Raw genomic sequence first — 12,362 nt, 5'->3', positions numbered from 1 at the left:
AGAATATCTTTCTTGGCTTTGGGATTAAGGCACATAGTTTCACATTAACCTTCATTAAAAGCTAGACCCATGGTGTTCATAATTTCTCAGTTGAACACCCTAAGGCTATCTATAATAAATGCTCTATCTAATAAATTATATAGAAGGGTTACTATTATTACAAGCCTTGCCTCCTTGCAGAAAGAATTTCTCCTCAAAAGAGGTACATATAAAATAAATATTGTAGCTATATTCCAAAAATTAGCAACCGAATCACTAGGGTTTAGACATATATGCGTCAGGAAATAACCCCAAGTGGCGGTTGCTTGTGTATAGTGATGAGGAATTTCGATATCATCTAAAGTATAGATAGTAGAGAGACACCCTCGAGAAGGTAGTAGAGCATGGTATTGATCCCACCATAAAAGAGGGTTACATATAGCATCATCCTCAAGTAATCTCTACTAGTTAACGTTGAACTCAATTTTAGTTTTATTCTATTTAGCCATGATCATGATGAATCACTAGGGTTTAGACATATATGCGTCAGGAAATAACCCCAAGTGGCGGTTGCTTGTGTATAGTGATGAGGAATTTCGATATCATCTAAAGTATAGATAGTAGAGAGACACCCTCGAGAAGGTAGTAGAGCATGGTATTGATCCCACCATAAAAGAGGGTTACATATAGCATCATCCTCAAGTAATCTCTACTAGTTAACGTTGAACTCAATTTTAGTTTTATTCTATTTAGCCATGATCATGATGTTGTTCCACCCTTTAGCTGCAAGAGATGGAGCAACGATGAAATCCATCTTGTTTTATGTTCAATTATCCTGAGGGATAGTGGTTGAAGTAGGCATAAATGTGCTTGGGTTGAATCTCCCCTCCCCTTCTCCTATTGTTTGAATCTTGAAGAAAATACTAGGAATATTTCATTTTTTAAAGTAATGATATGAATACATGGAAGAATCTTGAAGAGTTTGGAATAACTTAGGTAAGTGTTGATCTTCCATATACTCCTCTTAAAGAAGATGGACCCGATCCTTGTAAATTTCTAAAATTGCACTTACAAGGCCTCATTCTACATAGAATGGCTACTTTTTTGTCGAAGTCATAGATATGCAAACTCCAACCACCTTTTTTCCTTGAAAGAAAAGAGTATACTAAGATAGGAGGTATTTGAGACTGTGAGGGTAAGCTACGACTACCATATGAAGTAGTGCCACATCATCTAATCATGAGTGGCAAATGTTAACTCTTTACCATCTAAGTTTTTGCTTTCATAAGAAATAACTCCATGTTACTACTCAAGTATAGCACCAATGTCCCTTCCACTAGCATCATGTTCAATGGTAAGAGACTAAATGAAAACTTTAAAGCCAACTTCTAGTCCTCAAAAGTTCTTAATCAATAACTTGAAACTTACACACCTTTTAGTATAGAAACATTTCAAACCGAAAAACCCTCAATTGGGTAGTGTTTGTAGGCTTAAGGGTCTCCTTTATAACCCCAAATGCTTCTCTTTGGATGCTTAATTATGCACCAAGTGCAACTCTTTGGTCTTCTTATTGTTGGATTTAAACAAGAAGCCAGAGCATTTCATTAGTAAGAAATTGAAAGGTGGCTAGTGCATTAACAAGCCCGAAAGGAATTATGAAACATTCATATAAGTCTATTTTAATTCGAAGTTTAGTTTTCTACTGAGGAAAGGTGGCTAGTGCATTAATGAGCCCGAAAGGAATTATAAAACATTCATATAAGTCTATTTCAATTCGAACTTTAGTTTTCTATTCAACACCCTCATCACCTTGTTGTATATCATGTTTGGCAATAATCCAATGTAGGATTTATCTTTGAGAAAAACCTTGCACATTTAGCTCATCGAATGAGTCATCCACACTTAGAATGAAATACTTGTTTTTAATGGTGACCATGTTAAGATGCCTACAATCAGTGCACATCTTAATCGAGCCATCTTACTTTACTTCACATAAATTTTCCTTCATACTTTTTGGATGTGAAATAGTTGGCTCCTTTCAATATGATATCATGATGATATTTGGCACTTTCTTTAATACAATTCTCTATTGTCTAGATTCGGTGTACTAGTATTGAAGGCCTTATCGTTTTAAAGGAAGTAATATCGCTACTTTCACTCCCTCTCCTTAGCTAAACATTTTCCATACATGTTTCCATGTCAAGCAAGTCAACGAAATACACATACTTGTGCTTACATAATTGGCAATACTTTGTTCATGCTTACAATTCGCAGACTAAAACATCGAAAGGTGTATTGGGCTGCACCCATGGTTTAACAGTCAATCTGCTTCTTTCATCAATGCCTCGGACAAAAGGAGAGATCACATAAAAAAGGAGCTCCCAAAATTGCTTGATACAATCCTTGACAATTCCTCGTTCGCAAAGACCATACCACAACTGTACATAAAATGTAACAAGTTTATACTTGAGATTCTCCAAATTTTTTATGTCAAGCCTAATACCCAATTGGATGTTTGATCAAGGATAGAGCTTGAAGAAAGCCTTTAACTTTAGTAAGCCACTTTTCTAGCTCAACAGGAGACATACACTGTTAAACTTCTGCAAACTAATTTTATCTACAAAATCATTTGATTCCATCTTGAGACTTCATAGTGTTACCCAATGAGCCATCATCTGACAATACTTCAGATGCATAAGCTGAACAGGCTTCAGGTGCACAAGGTCTCACTTTCCTATTGAGCAAGACGGACCTTAACTTCTGCTCAATAACCATTGTGTGCACTGAGTTAAACCTACCATTAGAATTAGAATGTTTTATCCCTTTATTGGACAATATCACTTTTCTTTTCAGCAAGAAGGGCCTGAACTTCTGCTCAAAAACCATTGTGTCCACTGATTTAAACCCTTCCATTAGAATTTGAATGTTTGAAACCTGAATTGAACCCAATCTATGTTGTAGCATTATCTATCTTTTGTTAGAGCACATCCTATATGTAGATACCACATGAAAGGATGAATTTGGATTTCTATGTTCACTCATTCCTTGCTCTTATGTCCAGTCATTCATAAATTCTCAGCTTGTCCTGAAGTACATTCCTGTCAATAACTCAATTGTGTAACCCTGCATAGTTCTCCTTGCAAGATATAAAAATCCACCCTTGCCCAAATGAGTAGTGTCCAAAAATCTCTGAGGAATACACTGGGTTGCATATTAAAGAAACCAGACTTGTAGCAACTCGGCTGAAGAATAGCAAAACAATAATTCCTCATCACCAGCCTACTTGGCTAGAAACGACATGGACCAAAAAAGGAAAGCTTAAGAACAACTTAATACCTTGTAAAAGAAACCAGTCATAAGACCCAAAATCAATGTGTGCTTCAGGCTGGGTGACAATCTGGAAAAAAGAAAAACATGAAACGCACGGTCTAGCCTTCAGTTCAGATCATTTTCATCTGAGCCAAGCATTATATCAATAAAACTGCAGACCAGCTTAGTCCAGTTCGGAGGGCGGTGATATCTCGACCCTACTATCATTATGCCTTCGTTACGTTACCTGGATTAACTATATTCGTGTAAGTTCAGGAAGAATTTTCCAGCACAATCAAACTGTGGGCCAGCTCTCACATTGCCGTTTTCCTGCAGTTCTACTCAACTACTAGGTAAGCAAACATTTTCCGACCTTTCATATGACATACCCTGCAAGTTGTTAATCAACTCAATCCAAACACAGCCCTGTGATAATGCTCTTCCATCAGATCACTTTGCAAAAACAACTTTAATGGTACCTGGCCTTACCTCTGCATACTGAATGCCAGTCACGAGGCTAAAATCCACTGAATAGTTCTAGTACCTTTAAACAAGTTCACTAACCAATCGACAGACTCTTAGGGAAGAATGACCTTACCAGATGAAACAATGATGCAGACCCAAAAACCATATAAACTATGCGGACAGTGGGCAATCAGATGCACCTTTCTTGATTGAGTCGTTTTACTCTCTTTAAGCAGAAAGAATGAAAAGGAAGGGAAGGGCATGGGAGGAAAGGAGGTGCATGTGGGTAAAAGCAACCTGCTTAAAAGATTGCAATCTTCCCTGCTGCAGACTAGCGATAAATAGAGCGTTCTGGCTCATATCACTGCCCATTTTGAAGAACCGATCTTAAAATAACACATACCAATTGTCCCTGCACAGGGCTTTGCTGTAGAGGTCCGTATTGAAAGGTCTTTTTTGACCATTCTCCTATATAATACACAGTTTTTTACATCTGAATCCAATGGATTAACTACATGCAGCACATGTTGCTGCCATTCTGCATCTTCATTGCTCATACCTCATGCAAAACCCTCGATTAAATCACGAATGGAATGCTAAGGGATCACAACTGTAGTGCCAGATCAGGCTGCTGAGGATCGATTAAATTACCAGAGGCCTGATCAAGAGAAGATTTGGGGGGTGGTAAACTTACATTCAAGTCTGGAGGAAATGAATGAGAGAAGTTTGAGGCCTGCTGCAGAGGATATTGCACAGGAGCAAATCCCCATGATTGGTTAATAAAGGGACTCCCTGCAATAAATGGAGCTGAAAATTGAGGATGTAGGTTCACATTACTGTTATTCTGCAAGTCACTAGGGTTCACACGATTCGAAGGCTGCACCTCACAAGGGCCAGTACTTCCAAGAGGTGCTCCTTGTTTTACAGAGGCTTGTTGATGCATCTGTACTACTTGCTGTTGTGCATACGAAGATACCTCGCCAGGAAACTGATGCTGTATAAATTGAGACATGCCTGTAGCCATCCTTTTATTTTCGTGTTGAGCAGCAGCTAGCCTTGACTGGAGTTCGCGCTGCTGAAACAAAATCTCATGTGCATCCTGACGTTGTGCCGTATACTGCGAAGTGGAAAGCATTTGGTTGGCTAAGGTACCGCCTAAAAACTGGTTTTGCGGCTTCAACCGCGAAGCCACATGGCTAGAATCAGTAGATTGACCACCAACCCAACCCAGCATCCTTGAATCCTCTCTGCCAACTGTTGGACTCACAGCCTGAGATGGGAAAAGTAGAGGTGGCATACTCGGTCTCATCTGTGACATTTGCTGCCTTTCATTGCCAGAATTTGAAAGTGTTGGACTTTCATGACTACTCACAGCCTGTGTTGGCCAAGGAGATTGATTAACATGGCTAGAGAAGCCCAGGCCTGAAGTGGCTGAGCTTGATTTTGAATTGTTTAGAAAACTAACACTCTCACATGCACTCCTACCAACATCTTCGTCCAGTGTCCTTTCACTGGCAACATGATGATTTGCAAGCGAACCAAGGGCTTTGAAGGTTGCATCAGCTCGCTCCTGCTGCTTCCCAGAGGTCCAAGTCACTAGCCTGCCATTCTGTGACACCATCTCTAGAAGCTTCGACTGAGATACTTCAGCTGTCAAATCTGGTCCTGTGAGACCCAGCTTCATTGAAGCTTGAGTGTTCAACTGATTTGACTGCACAGAATTGGACACAAATTGAGAAGCCTGTGTAAGTTTATCAGGAGGCAGGGAAAGTTGGCGTGTGCCAGAGCATGAATTCTGAACCTTGCTTGCTGATGTGTCACATGCAGCTTCCCTGGGGCATTGTTGGACAATATTGCCAACCTGCAAATTTGACACGGACGTCACAGGAACCTTAGACTCCCTTGGGGGCATTGAAGTCAATCGACCTTTCCGTAAGACTGGCAAAACACTCGGTGGAGGGTCAATAACCCAGCCTGGTCCAAAGGGTACACCTGACGGAACTGCTTTTCGAATCTTTTCTGCTGCAATTTTCCATATACCTGGCCCCAAGTCTGCAGCAAAGCGAGCTAGGCTTCTTGCATAGGCATAGTCCTGCAACTGTCCCATCTGCAAAAAGCAAGCAGCCCTCGTCATGCATCTTCCCTTTTGCATGCCAATCAAGCTCCCAAGGAGAGCAAGCATGAGGAAAAACAAAACAAAAAGAGACAATATTCCAACAGCAATCACGAATCAATCACACTAAGGTTACTGTCTCATGTGCTACAGTGAACAGGCTACATTGACTGGCCGATAGAGCAACTGAGGAAGACCTTAACTACAACAGAGACAATACTCTAAACACAGAACACTGGTTATAGCCAGATTCAAACACACAAGAAAATGCAAGAGATTCAGAACACTTTCTGAAGGGACGTCCACTTAAAATTAACGTCCTGCAAAAAGGGTGCCAGGAGCTTGTGCATACAAAATGGGGAGGCGGATACAGATCCACAAAAAAATCCTCAGAGATGATACTTCAAACACTGAACACTGGTTATATCCAGATTCAAACACACAACAAAATGCAAGAGATGTGAACATCCTTTCAGAACACTTCACGAAGGGACGTCCACTTAAAATTGACGTCCTGCAAAAAAGGTGCCAGGAGCTTGTGCATACAAAACTGGGAGGCGGATATAGATCCACAAACAGATTCCAAATGTTGCAAGTACTGGCCTGGAGTGATTAATTAGAGATTACAAAACGAACATAAAGTGAGCTTTTTCCCCCTCCTTTTTTGAGACGGAAAGAACAGAACAAAGAGGCATCGTGAGGGCAGGAGGGTTTTGGGTCGAGTGGGGAGAGGGGGGGGGGATTGTGCTGGAGGGGGTTTGTGATGGGATGAAAAAGGCACGCCACAAATGCACACTCAAAAGCCCAGGGCTCTTACAGGGATAAGTTGGTGCAGTTCACCTCCACACGCTGTAGGAACCGGCCCAACACCAATGCCAGAGACTAAAGAGTTGCAGGGCTGATAAGAACTTCGGCGATTCTCATCATATGGTTGCATTTTTTTACCATCTCTTATGATCATGGACTTGATGCACAACCCTGCAAGTGATCAAAGCCTGCTTTCTGATTAATAATAATCTAAACAAACACCCACAATTCTGCCACAATTCTTAAACTGAGAAACAGATATGAATCAACAAAAATTTAATGCATATTACAACAAGAATTGCATGTTGACAAGCACACAAACACAGCAAAGTTTGCAAGGGCCCAGCAAGTACGTCAATTGATTAATTTATCACAGCAGAGACATTGTAGAAGTGGCTAGTGACTGATAATCAAAGAGAATACATAAAGCAAGATTCGGTGCAGCCAATCGATGGAGGATTCAGAATTGGATCAGCAACCCTCAGCATAAGGAGCAGCACCATACATACGAAAGAACCAAAAGAGCAGCCTTACTTTTCACAATTGAATTGCACAGCTCCTTGCTCATATTAATTCCACAAAGTCAAATAAAGGATTCTCCCCGTATTCATAACAGAATTTTACCATCCCCTCTAAGTTCAACTCTTATAAGCAAGATGCCACTTACGTCAGTGCAACCATCCAGGGAGAGACCTGTTACATAAATCTTTCCCATTGGACCCAGGAATGAAGATTCAAAATGTACAATAGGAAGAGCGAAAGGCCATTCCATTTATTAATCACACTGTCAACTACTAGGAGTCAATGGTGATGAGGGTAGAGAAAAGTATTAAGCCACCTAAACCAATGGAGTCTTCATAGAAAACAGCAAAAAACTCAATACAAACAACAGGAAAAAGCATATGTGTCGCTCTGCAAACCTGAGAAGTCATCTGGAAAATCAGATCTGCCATCACCAGGAGAACCCGCAAAACCATTGACACTCCCTGAGATATTCCATCCACTGAAAGCTTGCCCTTCTAAATAGCGAGCAGCAGTAGCCCCAGATCTATCCAGATGCACCGCTTTTCCACCTTTCGTGACCTCACCACTCATGCAGGCCCCATACTCGTGTGTAGCAAGGCTGGCTCCTGAGGTATAATCTGAACCAGTAGGTTCAAATCGAGATTTCCCTGAAGGAGGCCTCTTGCAGGACAACTTTTTGGCAGGTGATGATTGAGGCTTCTGGTCGAATTCAAATGGCACACCAGCCTTCAGAGCCTCCAAAATTTTGCGAGCAGCATCTTGGATTGACCGTGCCTGAGCACGAATTCTCAGTCAGTACACTGCAATCATGGAACCTTCAAAAGCAGTGGATTCAAATACAGTAATGAACCAAGCCAAAATATCCCATCCTTCCAAATTAAAACCAAGACCGCCCTACGACAGCAGCAGACCAAGAACACAAAAAGAACAACATACCAGCACTGGAAGTAGACTGACCTGTCTATAGTAGATGGTATCTTTTGCATTGTAACGCATTGCATTGCTGCAAATGAGAAGAATATCCTTCTGTGGTAGATATTGCAAGTGCACAAGTTTCAATAGCATAAAGTTTAGCTTGTTATCATATCAAGTTGCAAATATAACCTTGAGCAACTACAGTTTGGACATAAACTCGTCGAAATACAAGCTTAAACACCAAGTACAGACCTGGAATGTTTCCAACGACCCATAAACTCCTTGGGTTATCTTTTTCCTCATGGTACCAAAGTCCATTGGGAACTTGATGACCTCATAATAGTCCAGAACCTACGAAAGGAGATGGAGAAGGCAAGTGATTAGGCAAAACACTGGCAACATCTAGACTAAAAAGTGGGCAACTAAAGTGGGGATAGGAAGCAAGAGGAGAAAAGCATATAGGCAAACTATAGACCCTGATAGTGTCAAACCCAGGAGCTGCAAATTTTGAAGCCCTCAAAGATCAGCTACAGAAAAACATGAGAGAGTACCTGTTTAGGATCAACAGGTTCAGAAAATACTCCATATGTATCCTTCCTGACAAAGAAAACATAATTAACCTGACAGGGTTTTCAAGGGACAGCTGGAAATCAAAGTTAAGACAGGTATTGTGTAGAAGACTGTAGCTCAAAATCTCACACGAAGACAGACGCATCAGCAAATTTCAAATGTCATACAATCAACGCAATATACAATCCTAGGCTAGGATCTACATAGAGGTATTGGAACGAGCTGCCCAGAATGCTTACTTCTGTAATTTGTCTAAAACCCCCTCCAGCACCCTGCTTGAAGGCACGACGTCTTCCGATTGGTCATCTGTGGAGAGCAAAGTTGATATAAGCCGTCGCATCCTCATCTACACATTTTGCGAGCCCAAAATGCAAATGAACAAACGTGAAAGAGCACATCTCACTTGACCGGTGGCTGGAGCGCTCTAGTTCAGCTATCCCTTTATCCTGCGAGGGTAATAACGCGCGAGTCAGCAGAAGTACAATCAACAGGGCAGGGTCACTGAATCGCAAAATTTTGCTCACGGGGGGCTACGAAATCGGTGGGCGGCGACTTCCAAATTGATGGGAGGGGAGAAGTCCTCGATAATACCGAATCGAGGGAGGCCGTGGCCGACCGGGAAACACCCATTAAAAATGCATGAAAAAGCGGCAATTCCAGAAGCAGAGAAAGCGGAGGGTGATGTGTGGGGAGTGGAAACGAGTTCCACGGATACGGCGACTAGGGTTTTGACGGACGACCACATCCGATTGGGGAAAAGTTGGACCCAATCATCCGTTGACCCCGCAAGGCAGCCATCCGAGGCAGCGGTGCTGCGAAACCCTTCATTTCCCGAAATCTGTGGATCTGGGCAGTAACCGAGGATGCGAGATTCGTACCGGAGAGCGAGCATACCTTGGAATGGGGCTTGTCAGAGGAGATCTGGGGTGACATCAATCCAGGCCGAGCCAGACCAATCGTCGGGTTCGTCGTATGTGGGGCAGGGGGGGCAGGATGGTAGGGGCTAAAGCCAGGCAAAGAGGCAGGAGACGGGGAGGCAGCAGCGGCAGCCGCGGCGGCAGCAGCAGCAGCGGCGATGGCGACGTCCTGGAGCTTACGTTTTTTGAAGGGCTTTTCGCCGAGGTCGTCGGAGTCGAGGTCATCGGCAGGGGAGGGGGGGAGGAGCTTGAATGTGTGGGGGGGGGGGAAGGGGGGGGGATGTTTCTTGGGCTTCGTGGTGGCGAAGGGGGAGGGGGAGGAGGAGGAGGAGGAGGAGATGGCGGAGAGGGCGGTGGTAGGATGAAGGGAGTGCTTGAGCAGCTGCTGATGATGGTGCTGCTGCTTCTTCTTCTTGTTGTTATGTTGGGGAAAGGGCATTGTGGTGGCGGAGGTTAGAGCAGCGGCGGCGGTTACGGCGCCCCGATGGCGGACTTGTTGGCTCCTGCCCGCCATTTCTCTTTGTTCTTCTTCTTCTTCTTTTGCCTCTTCATCGTGGGTCGGGTCTCTCTCTCTTGTCCCCCCCCTCTTTTCCGCCCCCCCTCCGCCCCGCCTCTCCCCCCACGTGTCTCCCCCCCATTCGACCTCCTCCCCCTCCTTCCTCCCCCCGCCACCCTCTTCTCGGCTGCTCCTCCCCCACCCCCTCCGCCCCTCCCCCCCCCCCCGCCCACGTCAGCCTCCACCCCTCATTTTTTTGCAACTCCACGCCACCTACCTATCATCATCCTCCTCCCCTTTATTCAAATATATATATATATATATAAGAAATAACCTTGTCTGTCTATCATCATCAGCCTCCTCTTTATTATAGAGCTTCCTCCCTGAGTGAGTGAGTATTTAAAGTGAATTTCTAATGTGATTTTTGGCCTGCCATTTGGGTAGGTCTAAGTGGAGGTTCTTCTCTAAGAAGCTAAAATTCATAATTTTCTTTTTATGAAAGTCCCAAATTTAATGATTGGTCCAACTCCCCACTTTCTATTTCTTTCCCTTAAAACCCTCCACCTTTTTCTCTACTCTCTCTCTCTCTCTCTCCCCCCCCTCGCCCCCGCCCCTCTCTCTCTCTCTCCTTCCTTTATCTCCTGTAGTCTTCCTACACATCATCTAGAATGTATTCTTTATAGCTTTTTTGATCTTGGGCAGGCCTTATGAATGATTAAATATCATTCACCATGTTTTTTAAAAAATAACCAAGTCTTGTTTTTAAATATGGTAATATCCTACAAAATTTGCCTTTATCAACCCAATTCATATAAACAGATGAAGTAGACGACAATCTCTTCACCAACAAGCATAAAGCCCGTTTGGTTGCAATAAAGCCCTTTCAACAAGAAAATGGATTTCTTTTTACACGCGAACTTGCTTTTCTGGCAAACGGCTTTCTGGATAGCATTTTTTTTTTTAGACAACCGCTTCAGCAGCAGTTAACAAGCGAATCCGCGTTAGCGCCTTGCTCACAAACAAACACACAACACCTGGATGAGCGACCGGAAAGCTTGAAGTGACTTGAAGACTTGTAGCTGCAGAAAGCCAAGGTAATGATTCTAGGGAGAGTGGAGCCCCAGAATTGATTTGTATATAGCCATGTTGGAGGGGGATAAAAAGCACACACAAGCTAAAAGCTGAAAAGTCAACAGCCACACAAGCTAAAAGTTGAAAAGCCAACAACCATCTAAAAGTAGAGGTTACGAATTTTAGAAATTCCTAAAAAACTAAGAATAATCACAAAACTCCCACTGAACTCAATCCTAAAGCACTGTCTCTAGAGAGCCAATGCTAACAACATTCCCAAAACACATGATTCCTTGAGAAGCTACCTACTCAAGGTCAGCTTCGTAGGAAGCTAAACCTTTTCTTTTCTTGAATGCAATTTTGTTATTCCATAAAAAACAAAAAAAACTTGTTGCCGAATTGAACACAATGTTCAACTACATCAATCACCTTCACTACTTTAATTCTCATCCTCCTACTACCTTCCCAATACATCCAATCAAATGTCCACACACATCACTAAGTAAGAGAATGCCCTCCATCTCTCTACAATGCCCCACATTTGTTACTTTGTAAAAAATAAATTATGCATGTTGAAAGATAGCATAATATTTATTCTTTTAACTTTTTTGTTATTTCCAATGTGGCTTCTCTACTTCCAAAGGGCAAACTAACCTCAAGCCATGTTTTCCTCATGTTTTCCTTAGCTCACTTGGTAATAGGAAACACTAGGTGGGCGAAGATCTCAACGTCTTCAAAAAAGTTTCAAAAATGTTAAATATATGGGTGGCTTTGCGTCAATTTTCCTTTTTTAGAAGGGAAAACCCATTTCCCAACATGAATGGGCTCCATTCCAAATCTTTAGCAATAGAAATCATTACATCAACAATAACTACCTCTATCACTTCCATTACTTCCATCCAAAAAAAAAGAAAAGAAGTAATCAAGTAATCCTAACCCATCCCATCCATCCCTATGGAGAAAACAACTATCTAGCTAGTACCTTTTTCAATCATAATTTCCACCCAACATAAAGATAGCCATGAAACCTCCACCCATTTGAAATAATATGCCACACTACCAACCAAAGGTTTGTTGGTTTGTTGCCCCAATCCCCCTCTTCCCAAAAGCACTACCCATGTAGCCCACCTCAACATCCACTAAGACACATTCCCACGACACCCTCATGTCTCAAGTTCACTATAACACTTAAGTA

The 12,362-nt window shown here is 42.5% G+C and overlaps 1 protein-coding gene across 2 annotated transcripts; it reads right to left on the bottom strand.

Moving 5' to 3' along the window:
• Nucleotides 1-3,943: 3,943 nt before the first annotated feature.
• Nucleotides 3,944-10,100, bottom strand: LOC147894143 (uncharacterized). 2 transcript variants are annotated; one of them, XM_087384622.1, is made up of 10 exons: nt 9,578-10,100; nt 9,087-9,129; nt 8,923-8,989; nt 8,665-8,710; nt 8,366-8,464; nt 8,156-8,224; nt 7,594-7,972; nt 6,684-6,844; nt 5,555-5,860; nt 3,944-5,464 (listed from the first exon to the last, which is right to left on the bottom strand). In XM_087384622.1, exons 1-10 carry the CDS (start codon nt 10,037-10,039, stop codon nt 4,358-4,360), a joined length of 2,739 nt encoding a protein of 912 aa, XP_087240748.1. In that variant the 5' UTR covers nt 10,040-10,100; the 3' UTR covers nt 3,944-4,357. The 2 variants fall into 2 exon arrangements, with proteins under 2 accessions (XP_087240748.1, XP_087240747.1); XM_087384621.1 differs by having other exon boundaries at nt 3,944-5,860; nt 9,578-10,099.
• Nucleotides 10,101-12,362: the final 2,262 nt, after the last annotated feature.

Source organism: Dipteris shenzhenensis, chromosome 14, assembly GCF_047967505.1.
Source record: "Dipteris shenzhenensis isolate YYH24624 ecotype China chromosome 14, Dip_SZ_1.0, whole genome shotgun sequence".
Classification (NCBI taxonomy): domain Eukaryota; kingdom Viridiplantae; phylum Streptophyta; class Polypodiopsida; order Gleicheniales; family Dipteridaceae; genus Dipteris; species Dipteris shenzhenensis.
This window is presented reverse-complemented; position numbering and strand designations above follow the sequence as displayed.